This window comes from Macrotis lagotis, chromosome 1, assembly GCF_037893015.1.
Source record: "Macrotis lagotis isolate mMagLag1 chromosome 1, bilby.v1.9.chrom.fasta, whole genome shotgun sequence".
Lineage (NCBI taxonomy): Eukaryota > Metazoa > Chordata > Mammalia > Peramelemorphia > Peramelidae > Macrotis > Macrotis lagotis.
The window spans coordinates 783209328-783225600 of NC_133658.1; the positions used below are offsets into that span (position 1 = coordinate 783209328).

Below are 16273 nucleotides of genomic sequence, written 5' to 3' on the forward strand. Positions count from 1 at the left end.
ATAATTCAAATTTAAATTTATTTTCAGAAACAAGTCGAGAAATTCAAGCATTTGATCCGAGATCCTGAAACAGTTAAACATTTGGATCGGAACTCTGACTCTAAACAAGGAAAATATTTGAACTGGGATGCTGTTTTTAGGTATTTTGTGGAATAAATTTTGTTCCTTCATTTTCCAACCATCCTTATGTAAATTAATATATTACTATTAATTTTCCTTTCATGCCTTAGACTTTATACTTCCAAGTTTTAGATTGACTCAATGTTACAGTCACAGAAGTTGCAAGCCTTAGAAAAGAAAAAAATATGCCTGTGGGTTAGACATGAGTGGTGGAGACCTCCTGTAACATACAGTGCAAGCTCCATTCAACTTCCACACAGCTAGATAATTATTAAGTGTTTGAGGCCGGATTTGAACCTCAGGTACTCCTGACTCCAGGGCCGGTGCTCAATTCACTGCGCCACCTAGCCTCCCCTAAATCTAACTCATTTAGAACATAACCTAAACTTTAGATGAATTTTATTGACAGTCTTCTTTTCTAGTCATACATGCCCCTGATGATGCTTTTGACATTTCTTTTTATCTTTAAGTCATCATTTATGCTACTTGAAATTTACCTTATATTTTTCCATTGCCCTTTGGATCACTGTTAGTTTTGCTACATTGGAGACCTTGGCAGTATTCCTTAATCCTAGGAAACATACTGGAATTCAAAACTTGAAAAGATGGAGTGTGAAGATGGGAAATAAGTTGTGTAGAGTCATAAGAAGGTGCTGCATAGGGTTACAAAATGCAGTTAAGCCTGTTCTTGTTCTCCTGTTAGGTTCTAGATCAAGCTCATTGTTTAACTGGAAATTGTTTAACTGTTCAAACTTTTTCTACTGATGGATTAAATCAAAGATACCCATGAATCACATGTAATCTATGTGATATTTAAGGATTTGTTTTTGCTTTTGTTTTCAGGCTTGTTGATTATATTAGTAAAGGGATCTCATAGTAAAGAACTTCCTCTTCCAATAAAAATGGACACTTTCTTTGTAACTTAGAATTATTTGTAGTTCTTACAGGTTGAATGACTTAAATAATGGTTTCTGAAGTCTCCCGGGTTCCTTCCAGATTTAAATCTATGATCCTGTGACACAGATCAAGACTTGGACTCTCTGTCACTCCAAAGCCAGCTCTCCATTGCCTCTCAATTAATGAGTTTTTTTTTCTGCTTGGTTTTCTGTGTGAATTTATGTGTTAATTTCTCTGAGCATCAGTGAATCTGATTAAGAAGAACTTAGAGCATTCTGGGGTTCATTGGAATCATATTTTTAGCACCATTAGGTGTAACCAAAAACATCTAAAAAAATCTCAGCCTCTCGAATTCTTCCACTTTTGCTTTGTACAAGATAACTGCTGGTGAACACCTTTGGGGATCATAAGTCTTTTATGACTCATTTTGATATAAGTCATCAAAGGATTGTTTAATAAAGTTCTTTTCTTTTTGCTTCCAACAAGAAATGATTTGATCTTAATATGTCCATGGGAGATGTATTGTTGGAATAGAAAAAATATTTTGCTTAATCAAATCACACGGGTTTTTTTAATAACAGTATAAGTATAGCTGAATCATTTTTTTATTTTTAATAAAATGGATTTTTATTGATATCTTTTGTTTTTTATATTTCCTAGATTTCCCCCTTTTTCCCTTCCTTCTGTTCTGGGCCTTCTTTTTTCTATATATTTTACTTGGTTGTCTTATCCATTACCAGATATTCAACTATCATTTTTTATGTAGCTGTTTACCAGATGCCTATATTTGCCCTGAGCTCCATTCTCATAACAACTTCCTTTTGAACATCATGAATTGAATGTCTCATAGTCATCTCAAAAAAGAGCAAGTTCAAAATAGAATTCATCTTCCCACTTTCTCCACCCCCCCAAACTCTTAGTGTTTCCCAGCTTGCTTTTTACTGTTCAGGGCACCACCATTTTTCCTATTGTGTGGGTCACAACTTTGGTATTGTCATTAACTTCTCACTTGTACTTAACCCCACATTATCTAATCTGCTGTCGAATGTTGTCTTTTCTATCCTTTCAACATCTCCTGTTTACATCTATTTTTCTCCTAGTATTGGCCCTAATTACCTCTTACCTGGACTATAATAATAATAATAATAATAATAATAATAATAACTTTCTCATTGCTCTCTGTTCACTTCAATACACCTTCTATTCAACTACTAAAGAGATTTTCTTAAAGCCTAGGTTTGGTCACTATACCCTTCTTTTCATTAATCTTCAGTGATCCCCCCTTTACCTTTGGGATTAAGCATAAAATCTTTTTTTTTTTTTTTTTGGTTTTTATAGTCCTTTAAACCTGTCCCCTTTCTTGTCCTCTTTTACTTTACTCCTTTTCACTCACCCTGTGACCCAACTTCACTGGTCCACTTGTCATTCTTCCTGTAAGTCGCTTTGTCTCCTGACTTCATGCCTTTTCATTGGCTCTCCTACCCCTTTCTGCCCTCCTACCCCTTTCTGCCCCCCCCCCCATGCCTGGAATGCTCTATGTCATCTTTTTGTCCTTTTATTTCTAATTTAATGTTAATTTTGCTCTATTTCCTTTTTAATTTAATTACACATAAACTGAGTGTGAAACAGCCTAGGTATTGGTAATCCATTGTTTACTTTTGGTAAAGATTTAATTTCATTTTTAAAAGATTTTCCAGGATTTCAGGAAACACATGTCAGTGTTTTAACTCTTTGTTTTTATTTTTTAAATGTTTAAATGATCCTTTTTTTTTTATCATTACCACTTCTATTTATGAGAACTCTTCTTTGGAGCAAAGCATCATAGTTAAAACAAACCTTCAGGGACAGCTAGGTGGCGCAGTGGATAAAAGCACCGGCCCTGGAGTCAGGAGTACCTGGGTTCAAATCCCGTCTCAGACACTTAATAATTACCTAGCTGTGTGGCCTTGGGCAAGCCACTTAACCCCATTGCTTAGCAAAAAAAAACAAAACAAAACCAAAAAACCCCTTCAAATTTGCTCTCCTTCTTTTCTTGGATATTACAGCACCTAAGCCATACCTTGCCAATAGTAACCACTAAATAAATGTTTATTGAACTTAAAGTATTCATTTTACATAGATTTGAGCCTGCTGAGTGATCTATATATCTTTGGCTTTTAAAATTTCTTAATTCTAAATTTGGTTTTCAGCAATTCTCTTCCCTTCTCCCAGCCTGCACTCACTTTTTTATTTATCACCAGGTATATAGGCAGTTACTCATGTGTTTTTGGAAAATTTGATAAATTTATTAATAGAATGCTCAATTTCATCTTCTACAACAAATGTTATTAAAACTGAAATGATCTCAGTTGTGATGCTTTTACCTTTAAGGTGTAATGTGAAATGAAATGTTCAAGTATCACATGAAATGCAACTTTTGGTGCCCATTTTTCACATGGTAAAACCAGTTCTGTCTGACCTTTTATTTGGCTAGCCAAGAGAAACAATTAACTATCCTTTCATATAGCTGCATATTTATTTTATTTCATTTATAGTGATAAAGTCAATATGAATATAGGTCATTTATTTCAGTACTATATAAAACTTACTAGTTGGACCAATCTCTCAAAGTACCCACTTATATCAATTTTTGGAAAAGGCTTAAAAATTCTGATTCATGGTAACTTTTATTTTTTTCCCTATCACCCTGCCACTGATATGGAAAACAGAAAGAGATTGCACAGGATTTAATACCAATTTCTATTTTATTTAATGGACCACCATTCAATCACCTGGTAGTCAGCTTATATTGGTTTTAAGATATTTAGTTTCATACTTAGATAGGAGACACAGCTTATCCCCTAAATTTGGAAGAACTTTGCTTAGGTTTTCATTCCAGATCACTGGAGTTGAACTTTTATGTAATATTTTATCATTAAAATACTTATTAAATTAATATTTGCATATGTTACAGTATTTAGTACCATTTTGAAGCTTACTTTTTCATGGAAATTACATAGCTTCTTGTTCCCTTAGTTTAAGATTAATTCAGACAAGGTAAACAATAATTAAATATATATGTATATATCTTTTATACTGTCTACACATATTATAGCCCTCCTCTGAACATAATATATGCTCTGTACCTAGTGTATCCCACTTAGTCAAGAAAATCATCTTTGTAGGCTGTGAACATTGTTGCTTGTAGAATGGGAAAAATTAGAGTATTTCATGTATGGATGATGGTATGAGAAAAAAATGAAGTTGAATTAACTACAAGGAACAACTTTGATTTTTAACATAAACTGAAGTAAGCCAACGTGAGAATAGAATTAGCAAATTATAGTAGCTAGCATTTATATAGTGTTGTAAGGTTTGCAAAGTACTTTGTGTTTTTCTGGTTCTTATGACAACTTTAAGTAGACGCTCTTATTATCCCCTATTATCCCATTTTATAGATCAGGAAACTGAGACAGACACGTTAAACTGTTCACTCCATGTCACTCTGCTAGTATCTAAGGCAGAATTTGAACCCATGCCTTCTTGTTTCTAAGTCCAATACTTTTGGTCTATAGGAAAGTGATAGAATGTCATTGAAGAGAGAAAAATCTATTTGGTTAATTTAGAGGAATATGAGTTGCAGTTAAACACTAAGAGTACCTTCTTATTGCATGAACTCTTTAAAGCTATTAATGTATTCCTTTCAGAAAATCACTTTTTAAAAATATTTTTTACTTTCTTGAAGGTTTCTGCAAAAATACATCCAGAAGGAAACAGAATGTTTGCGATCAGCAAAACCAAATGTATCAGCTGCAACACAAGCTTCCAGACAGAAAAAGATTCAAGAAATTAGCAGCTTGGTTAAATACTTCATCAAATGTGCAAATAAAAGTAAGGGACACATTATGTATTTGTTGATGGATTACATAATGGTTAATTGTTATAGTTGATTTATAGTTGAACAGGTGAATAAAAAATTGAGTGGAAGCTTTATTATTAACAAATTTTTGTTATGATGTTGAGTATTGCATTTTTGATTCTTCCAAGTTTTGATATTTTCTCTCAAACAGACCAATGTGCAATGATTATGTGATTATTTTAATCAGCTGATTGACTGTGGTAGAATTATGGGCCCCTATCAGAAGGAGGTCATTTAGTAGACAGAGTGGGTTTAGGATAGGGATGGAAATGGCTTTGTGGGCTGTTTAAAGCCTGTGAAATCATTTTATTTGGTACTACTATGGCAATCGCAGACAGGACTTAAAATTCAATAAATCTAGTAGCATTTTAGGAGTAACTTAATTAAATGTTTGGCCAAATATAGCAGACTATGTTGTTATAAATATCTAAATGGCCCTTTGGCAGAAGAAGGGTTTCCCACTCTTGGTTTGGGACAAGGATAATGCATTCTTTTTTTTGAGCATGTTCATTTTGAATTGACTGTTGGATATCTAGTTGGAGCTTTCCAGCAGGAAATTGAAATATGGGTGTGAAGCTCAGGAAAAAGTTAAGAGCTGAATATAGTGTCACAAAAGTCATTGAATTTTTTGGAGTTTTGCTTAAATCACCAAGAAAGAGTACAGGAAAAGAATAGGTTTCAGGACAGCTGCATGTGAGGAATGGAATGTGGATGATAATCCTAAGGAAGTGGGCTATGAAGTCAGTCATATTTCAGGAGGGGAACCATTACTTTATTTTATTTTTTTTTAAAGGTTTAGTTATTTTGACTTTCACAATTTTTCCCACATTCTTGCTTCTCTCCCCCCACCCCCAACAGAAGGCAATTTGCCAGTCTTTACATTTTTTCCATGGTATACATTGACCTCATTTGAATGGGATGACAGAGAAATCATTTCCTTAAGGAAAAAAAAATACAGTATGAGATAGTAAAATTGCATAATAAGATAACGAGGTTTTTTTTTTTTTCTAATTTGAAGGTAATAGTCTTTGGTCTTTGTTCAAAGTCCATAATTCTTTCTCTGGATACAGATGGTATTCTCCATTGTAGATAGTCCGAAATTGTCCCTGATTGTCGCACTGATGGAATGAGTGAGTCCATCAAGGTTGATCATCACCTCCATGTTGCTGTTAGGGTGTACACTGTTATTCTGGTTCTGCTAATCTCACTCAGCATCAGTTCATGCAAATCCTTCCAGGCTTCCCTGAATTCCCATCCCTCCTGGTTTCTAATAGAACAGTAGTGTTCCATGACATATACCACAGTTTGTTAAGCCATTCCCCAATTGAAGGACATTCACTTAATTTCCAATTCTTTGCCACCACAAACAGGGCTGCTATGAATATTTTTGTACAAGTGATGTTTTTACCCTTTTTTCATAATCTCTTCAGGGTATAGACCCGGTAGTGGTATTGCTAGATCAAAGGATATGCACATTTTTGTTGCCCTCTGGACATTATTCTAGATTGCTCTCCACAAAGGTTGGATGAGTTCACAGCTCCACCAACAATGTGTTAGTGTCTCAGATGGGAACCATTATTTTAGAGAAAGGTCATCAAGAACAAGTGGAAGATGCAATATCTATAACTTGAATAATAAGGTTTATCCACTGGTATTTGATGTTATTTTTTTTCTGGTCAGTTATGTGTTCTTTTTTAAATAGTTGTCACTAGTGTGCTTACTGGCTTTTTCAGTTCCAGTTTTTTTCATTTTATCACTAAAATTTTCCTGTATTTATTTGAATTCATAAGATCTTAAATTTAGAGATCTTGGAGGTCATTTAGTTCAGCTTCTTTATTTTACAGATGTAATAGCTCTAGATCAAGTAAGTGATTTGTTGGAGGTCACATTAACAAGTGGCAGAATTGGAATCTAAACCCGGTCTTTTAAGTTTATATTAAGTGCTTACCTCTAATTTGCCTCTCAATGTTTATTGTTCCCTTTTCATGCAGCAGTATTCTTTTACATTTATAAATCCACAATTTTTTTCAACTATTTTGCAGTTGTTAGCATATCATTTTTTTCCACTTTTTTTTCTTTTAGAAATTACTCTTCTGTGAATTTTTGTACAAATAGTTCTTTAGATAGTAATCTCCTTGGAGTATAATAAACTCAGCTCAGATCAGTGGGTCAAAGTATAGAAATAATTTTGTATTCTCATATAATTTGTTATTTCTTTCCAAAACCAGTTGAACAGTTCGTAGTTCCATGGCAGATTAAAACAGTGTAACTTGTTCTGAGTCGTCCTCACCTTGTACTCTCTATCTTTACATCTCCACTATTTTTGCTGTGATTTCTTTTTAAAATGGATATAGTAATAGAATAATTGTGTTGAAATAAACTTATTCTTAATTTTCTTTATTAAAATTAATCAAGGAAGAAAAGATGGGGAAATACAGAATAGTAATCTTATGTTCTAAGTATTATTTACAATTGTATTTCAACAATGGTTAGAACAATTGTTTTCTTCCATTTCTAATTTCAAAAGAACTATACTTTCATCAACATTGTTATTGTTTGTACTGACAAAGATTGCAACCCCATCAGGCCTTAGGAAATTTCTTGAATTTGTAAGGCAAAAAATAATTACCTTGCAAATAAAAAGTAAAATTGTCCCTGTGTCAGTTATTTGATTTTTCTTGACCCAGATGACTTTTAATATAGTGTATCTTCCATTTATTCATTCAGCTATAAAATAGATGAATTGGTCATACTTAGCTCTAAAATTTTATGGTTTTGTGCATACTTCTCCATTCTCTATACTAGGACTTTGCCACTTATTATTTCTGTTTCAAGGTTTGCATTTCTTTGCCTCCATATCCCATGACTTTGTTTTATTCCTTAGTTTTAGAATGTCTTTCTCACTTTATCTGATGAAATGGTATCTATCCTTTCAGACATAGTTAAGTGGTTTACTAAGACAAGATCAAAACTACCCCAGATGTTTAATGGCTTTGTGACCTTGGGGAAGTCATTTAATTTTGTCTGCCTTGGAGGTTTTCTCATCTACATTAATGAGTTTTATAATAGCACTTTTCTTCCAAGGTATTGTAGAGATAAAATAGAATGATAGTTATAAACTGCTTTGTAAATCTTAAAGGTTTATATAAATGCTAGTTATTATCATTTTTTATTATGATTATGATTGTGTCTCTTCCTCTATGAAGCCTTTCTAATTAGTAGAAATATTCTTTACTCAAACTTTGCATGCAGTTCCATGCATTTATGTTTTGTGCTATGTTATGTACAGCTCCCCAACAACTAGCCCCTGTGTTTTGCAAATTGCCTTATAGATAATTCAATCGATCCTCATAATCACCTTGAGAAATAGATTTTTTTATTCCCTATTTTACAGATTAAAGGTCTAAGACAGATTCTATTATTTGCTTAAAATCACACACTAAAATAAATACATGCTGAGACAGGATTTGATTGTAGGTCTTAATGACTCCAGGGCCACACTCCAATTATTAGGCTATTAACTGTTGTAATTAGATTGCAAATTCCATGACAGAAGAATACATGGATTGAGATTGGGTTTGGGGATAGGATAGCTAGCATAGTTTTTTTGTATACATTAGAGGCTTAATAAGGTTGTTGAGTCTTGCAAATATCCAGCAATAAGATGATTATATGGACTAATAACAATTTAAATGACCTTGTTTGGAGAACATTCTGGACTTATGCCCAAAGACTGGGGGTACCAGCAATTCTACTTAATTAGGTTTGTTTCCCAAGGTGATCAAGGTAAAAGAAAAAGAACCTGTCTTTTCTAAAATATTGTTGCCATCTTTGTGTATCAAAGAACTGGAAACTGAGGGGATACCCATCAAGAAAATGGCTGAAGAAGCTGTGGTAGATGATTATGATAGAATATTTTTGTGCTGTAAGAAATGATGAGCTCATTTTAGAAAAACATGGAAAGACTTGTATGACAATGAAAAGTGAAATGAACAGAACTAAGAGAAGGTTGTATTCAGTAACAGCCATATTCTTTCCAAGAATAATTGTGAACAACCAAGTTATTTTGAGTATTATAAATGGTCATATCAACTATTTCTTTTGCAAATTGGGGAGAGAGGGATAAATCTGGACTTAAATTATAATGAAAAATGACATTGTTTTTAAAATGTATTGATATCCTCAGCAATTGTTCTTTATTCCAGTTAGTCCAGTTGACTGTAAAGTATAAATTTATAGATTGTAAGAGAATTATATAGAAGTACACTTTTATTGTTATTCAGTTTTAAACAATATATTATATATAGAAGTTCTTTCTTGGGTAGATAACATTTATTTGTATTTAAATTTTAATTTATGTACACACAAATGCTGAATATTTAATCATAACAGTCTATATAAGGATTCAAAGATTACAAAGTTAGCTTGCTGTTAGAATAATAACCTTACAAGCTGTGTGTATTATTACCCCCATTTTACAGATTAGGAAACTGAGCCACAAAGAGATTTAGTGATTTGTTTAGTTACTCCAGAAGTAAGTGTCTGAAGCAGGATTTGAAATCATATCTTCCTACATGCAAGTCTCTTTGTACTGTGCTCATTTTATTTTCTTTGAAGGTTAAGTATTCTTTCTGCAAGCTTGGTTGTACTATTAATTAAATTAACATTTGATTATTTAATAAACTATTTAATAACATTTAATAAAACTATATTAAATCCTTTCTTCAAAGATCAATTCCAACCTATCCTAGGAATATTATTACACATTTTGGTTTATTTGAGGTATAACTTAATAATTACTTAATTTGGATTGTAGTCAAAGGAATTTTAAAAAATCTTCTAAATTGTTGTCTTCATATAATTTTACTAACTTATTTTATAAAGATTCATATTTTCATTGCTGCTATTTTGCTCTTCTTTACTAGGAGCACCCAGATTGAAATGTCAGGAACTTCTAAATTATGTCATGGACATAGTGAAGGATTCCTCCAATGGAACTACTTCTGGAGCTGATTATAGTAATATATTGCTTAAGGACATTCTTTCTGTAAGAAAATACTGGTGTGAAATATCTCAGCATCATTGGTCAGGTGTGCTCCCTCTGATGTTTTTGTTGAGTCACTTTGAAATAAGCAAGAAATAGAACAATCAGGAAGTTCTTGTTCTTGATGTATATTTCTCCTCTTTTTTATTCTTTAATATTTTGCATAATTGATTTTTTTGGAGGTTTTTGCAAGGCAAATGGGGTTAAGTGGCTTGCCCAAGGCCACACAGCTAGGTAATTATTAAGTGTCTGAGACTGGACTTGAACCCAGGTACTCCTGACTCCAGGGCTGCTGCTTTATCCACTGCGCCACCTAGCCGCCCCCCACACAATTGATTTTTTAAAAAAAATTCACATTTTTGTAACACCTCAGGTTCTTTATTTGCTCTTAGAATCATGTTTGTATTTTGAATTACTCACTAGATTTTGATTTTGGATTTGTTATTCATTTATGATCAGTTAAGAGAAAAGAAATATATGCCGATTTCTTAGTCAAGTTAAGCATTTAGTGAATTATAGCTTCACAACTCACATAACATATAAATCAGAAATGTAACGTTCCTAAAATATGCTTTTATAAGAAGTGTAAAATTCTATGTTCAGAACAATAGCAATTAACTTTCAAGCTGTCTGTAAAGAAATTTTTTGATTTCTCTTTGAGGTAGAAACCTTCATAATATCTTAATGTTCTTGTTATGCTCTCTATAGGACTAGATCTTTTGCTGTAGGAAAAAACAAAAACAAAAAACATTGATTTTGGAGACTGTAGACCCCTGTTTAACTCCTGCTTCCTTCATTTATTTTCTGAATAGACTTAGACAAATCATGTTATCTTTAGACAAATCATGTTATCTTCTGACTAGAGATCCTTAAAAGTTTCTTTCATTTCTCAATCTTTAAAGTTTTTGATAGTAAATGCTCAGATGGTGTTAGCTTTTAGAGAGTAATGCTTTGTGTTGCTTAATCTTTACTTTTTCAGTTGACTTTTTAGTTCTCAAGTTTTTCTTTATCTGACAGTGTCTTCCTGTTACAACCTATCCCTCCATTTTTCCTTTTTCTAATTATTATAGAAAAGATGAAGGAAAACCGTCATAGCTTATTAACTCTCATATCTCTGTTATTTTCCTTCTAAATAGGAGCAAAGCCACTCCTGCTTACCTTTTCTCTACTTTCATTAAGGGATCTTTTATGATTTCTTCTGAATTTTCTGAGTGTTCCAAGTTAGTAAAGACTAAGCTTGAACTTTCTTGCCAACTTTTAACTGGTTAAATTTCTTTTAAGTATTTGTCCTGTGAAAGTGAAATCTATTTTAGCTAACTCGGTAAGTAGCTCCTTAAGCACAATTTTTAATGCTCCTTTTACAGCTATTAAAACAGACTGTTTAAATGTTTCTAAAAGGAGGTAGAGTACTGTAATATAAAGGATCAACAGGTTCAACCTGCCAGGTGTAGCACAAACTATGTTAAAATGTAATTGGGTAATATTTTTTTTAAATAACTAAAAAATGCATAATAGAACAAAAGATAATGTTAGAATATGATTTTGCCAAGTCAATATGTAGCTTCAGGGATCCTTAAAGAATTTAGTGACCCCTGTTATTTGAGTTTTACCATCACTGTTGTTGTGGACAAAGCAATGAGTTCTTGGCACTCTACTACTCATAGTCCAGACCTAGAGTCTGACTGTAGGATTATAGATTAAAAGTTGTGAGGGACCTTATAGATCATCTAAGTCAGATGCCTCTGATTATGGATGAGCAAACCAGGCCAATAGGAAGGTAGATGCTTGCCTAAGGCCACACAGTAAATGATACAGACAAGATTCCCAAGCAGTTTTTTAATCCCCATTATTTTTTTTAAATTCAGATCTCTTTTTTCATTAATGTGGGGTTTAGAAGGTTGCCTAAAGTGCTCATAAATTAAGTGATTTGCCTCTGATCACACTGCTAATATTTGTCTGGGGTGAACTTGAACTTAGACTTGTCTCCAAGGTCAGTTCTATCTTTGCCATATTGCTGCCTCTCTACCATGAACTTGGACAACATGTTTTACTCTTTAGACTAAGTTCCTTAATGTGGAGCATAGGAATTCTGTTACTTGCTTCTGTCTATTTTATAGGGAAGGATGTTGAAATAAATAATACCTAAATACCTAAATAAATAATAGAATTCTGGGGGTGGCTAGGTGGCGCAGTGGATAGAGCACCAGCCCTGGAATCAGGAGTACCTGAGTTCAAATCCGGCCTCAGAGACTTAATAACTACCTAGCTGTGTGGCCTTGGGCAAGCCACTTAACCACATTTGCCTTGCAAAAATAAAAGAAAAATAGAATTTTGAGAAAAGGATAGTAAGATTGACACATAGGGATTAATTTTTCTGTTTCTATCACCATAAGAGATGATCTGTTATGTGCCTGAATATATTGATTTGTTTTTATACTGCATGCATTTCTTAGTGTATTCCACCTTTCGTATTCCAGAGAACCAACTTTTATAACAAATAATAGAAAAGAAACTTCAGTAGAATTAATACATTGAAAAAGTTTGACACTATATGCAGGGTTCTGCCCTCATTTTCCCCTCTCATTTGCAAATATATAAGGGAGATGTATTCAGTATCTCTTTTTACGAGGTCAAGCTTGATCATTACAGTTTCATAGCATTTGGTGTTGTTATAGTGTAATGATAGTGTGTTGTTTTTCTGGTTCTGCTTATTTAATTTCATGTAAATCTTCCTTTATGATTATATTCATCATTTCTTACTGAAAAGTACTTTCAATACTTTAACTTATTTAGATATTTCCTAATCAGTGGGCATTTGTTTTATTTCCATTTGTCTGCTGCTATGAAAAAAATGTTACTGAAAATTTTTTGTTCCTGTGGGACTTTTCTTTTTGTCAGTATACCTCTTGGAGTATATGTGAAGAGGGTAGATTCACGATTTTTTTTTTTTTTAAGGTTTTTGCAAGACAAATGGGGTTAAGTGGCTTGCCCAAGGCCACACAGCTAGGTAGTTATTAAGTGGCTTGAGACCGGATTTGAACCCAGGTACTCCTGACTCCAGGGCTGGTGCTCTATCCACTACGCCACCTAGCCGCCCCATCACTATTTTCAAGAACATGAACATTTTAATCCCATACTTAGTATTATACCAAATTGCTTTCCACAATGATTGGATCGGTTCATAACTCTGCTATCACTGCAGTAGTGTTTCTGTCTTTCCACAGCCACTCTGCCACTGATTAGTCCCACATATCCATAAAATATATTAAAAACAAATATTCTTTTTCTGTAGAAGTTGTGCTCTTTTTGGTATCTGAAACCATATATCGTTAAAGCTCAGTTTTTTGAATTTAGAAGTAGTGATCAATTCATGAAAGCAGTTTTTTGGGTAACTATATTCAGTTCACTCAACATTCAGTACCAACATGCATATAATTTTTTCAGTAAAACTTTAATAACAATGTTAGGACAGAATTGTAATATGTGAATGCTTTAATTATAACATTTACTTTACAAAAGTATTATCTTATCCTATAGTATTTTCATTTTGCAAGTAGTAGAACATTTTGATTCACTTAAGATATTTAATGTTCTGATTTAAAAATAATGCTTTAAAATGATTGAAAAGAAATTAGTCTTGTAACTAATTTTGATTTTTTTTTTTTAGAACTTCTGGCCCTGTATTGTACATTGTATCTCAAGCCTTCTAAAGATATTAATAGAGTTCTAGTGGCTAGAATAATTCAAACTATAACCAGAGGATGTTGTTCCCAGACAGATGGAGTAAATTTAAAGTTTTTTGATTTTTTTTCAAAGGCTATGCAGTGTGCAAGGTAAATTTTAGTGATTTGGTTATTTAAAACTATTTATATTTGCCTTAAATACAGATCTGACTATGCCACTCCCCTGTTTAGTAAATTCTGTCATTTCCTGTTGTCTCTAGATTCAAATATAAACTCTTTAGGGTTATTTAAAAGACCTTCAGAACCTTACCCAACTTGTCTCTGCAGCCTCATTGAGCATTATTTCCCCTACTCTATCCTGTGTTTCAGTCGAGCTGTATGTCTCTCTTTTCGCCCCTTTATAACCTTTCTTTTGCTTCTCGAGTCTCTGCCTCAGCCTTGACTGTCTGTCCTCCATTCCTGAATGTGTTCGCTCCCTCCTCACTTCCTCCGTCATTTGGATGCAGCTTTATATTAAAGACTTTCCAAGGTTCTCCTCTGGCTGCCTTGTCATTGAGCACTTAGTCTTTATTTCTATTGAATTTCTTTACATTTGTGCTCTCTATTCTTATATATTTCTTGTTTCCCCCATTAGATCCTTATGAGTAGAGATTATATTTATTACAGCATATAGTATGATGTCTGACACATAGTAGATGTTTGATAATTGCCTAATAATTTATTGCTTTTTAACCAGACTCTTTCCTGCCTTTCCCATATTTTTACACTTCATTACCTTCCACATATTTTGTGATTTTTGCCACTCTGCTTCACTTGCTATTCTTTGCACATGGCATCCATTTCCTTTCTCAGTACTTTTGAAATGACATTTCCTCATTCCTGAAATATATTTTTCACTTCTGCCTCTTGAAGTAAGCTTTTATTTATTCTTTATATAGCTTGCGTATATCTTGTTCTGTATTCATTTTCTCTTCCATTTGAATATGAGCTCTTTGAAATCAGGTACTTTTTTTAAATCTTTTTATGCCCAGTCCTTTGTGCAGTGCTTGACTTTTTGATTGGTTTAATTATTTTCATTTTAAAAAATTAAGCTGTGCTAAGAAATCTCCTATGTTGGATTTAGTGAGTTTAAAAAATTATCTTTTGATAACATGAAGTTATCATGGTTCAAGAGCCAAAATGAAGAGGCATATATTTAATATTTGGATAGGCAGATAAGAGAGGGCATGGACAACAAAGCCCTATAAAGATTCTCAGTTCGGTTGCAGTGTTTAGCAGTAGCCTTTCTGTGCTAGGGAGGTGCTTTCCATTCCATTTGTAGGAATCAGTCAGAAAGTATTTATTAAGCACTTACTGTGTGTCAGGCCCTTTAATGTGACTTTGGGAAATAGGATAACAGGACAAAACTGAAGTATTTTTGTCTGTGGGGAGCTTCAAATCTAGCAAAGGGAGTAGATGTGTTTATATGGGGGCATACACAGAAAGAATACCATCCTTGTAAACACAGGCAGTTGTAGCAGGATGGTACAAGCAGTTGCTGGGGTCTGAAAAACCTTAAGTTTATCGGAAAAGGAATGATATTGTCAGATTGGATGAGGCAGGACTTGAGTCAGGAGTCTAATTAGACTTTTTAAGACTTTTGATGGAGGGCCTGGACTAATATGACCGCACTGATGGGTGGAGAGAACGAAATGGATGTAAGAGATGTAGAGGTAAAAACAAGATTTGGACATTGATTTGGATATGTGGGGTGAGGAGAGTGAAGTTTCAAATGTAGAAGCATGCTGGTTCCCTCAACACAAACTGAGGCAGAAGTCACAAAGTTTCTGCTTTAGTTTTTCTACCTGGAGGAGGCTACAGTCTAGTGGTTGATACTGTGCCCCATACAGACTGGTGTCAGATTTAGACCTTCCTTACCCTCAAGTAGTTCTTAGTTTAGTTGAACATGTTAGACTGGATATATCTAACAGCAGATAATATATAACAATCAAGTTCAGATTAGTATGGAGGAAACTATAAATGGAACAGAAATAAGGATGATACTGGGCAAAAGTAGATGTCAGGAAAAAAAACAAGAGTTTATGTGAAATCTTTAGAAATCAAAGTATTGCAGGTCTGTAAAATATAAATGGTTAACTATGACTGGATACAGTTTTGGCTCAGAAAAAGTTAAGAGTGAACCCTTTGTATCTATAAATAGGCCATTTCTTTTTGATATATAGAGCTATTTGTACTCTCTTATAATGGAGAGTAGAAATAATAATTTTTATAATTTTTCTTACAATTTTCATTATAAAGTAAACATTTAGATTGCCTGACAAATGGAAAGATTGCTAAATGAAAGTAGATTCTTGGTAAATGAAAAAAGCAATAACTGTTCTGATGATCATACACAAAAACTTGCCCCTCCCCCTTTTGACAGAAAGGATTATTGAGATAGAATGCTGTTGACATTGGGTCACTGTATCAGATGTTTTTGCCTTGTTTTTGTGAAAAGAAAAGGATTCAGTGGGAGAAGAGGGAGATGTTTCTATAAATGAGTGTGACATACAAACAAAAGGCATTGATAAAACTTTTATAAGTTGGTTACACCCTTATGATACATCAGTAGGATACAACTTATACACACAC

General features: G+C 33.4%; 1 protein-coding gene across 13 annotated transcripts in view; it reads left to right on the forward strand.

The window, feature by feature from the left end:
* ATM (ATM serine/threonine kinase) overlaps positions 1-16273 on the forward strand; it is a 133531-nt gene that overhangs the window by 8226 nt on the left and 109032 nt on the right. For 12 of the 13 annotated variants that reach the window (XR_012474363.1, XM_074216619.1, XM_074216623.1 and 9 more), the window contains exons 3-6: positions 28-140; positions 4742-4887; positions 9841-10005; positions 13627-13792. Coding sequence is in view for 12 of the 13 variants with exons in the window: in XM_074216619.1 (XP_074072720.1) it covers positions 28-140; positions 4742-4887; positions 9841-10005; positions 13627-13792 (590 nt within the window). In the remaining variant the exon portion in view is untranslated. Of the gene's footprint in view, positions 1-27; positions 141-4741; positions 4888-9840; positions 10006-13626; positions 13794-16273 lie in introns of those variants that run through there. The other variant, XM_074216628.1, reaches the window with a different exon arrangement.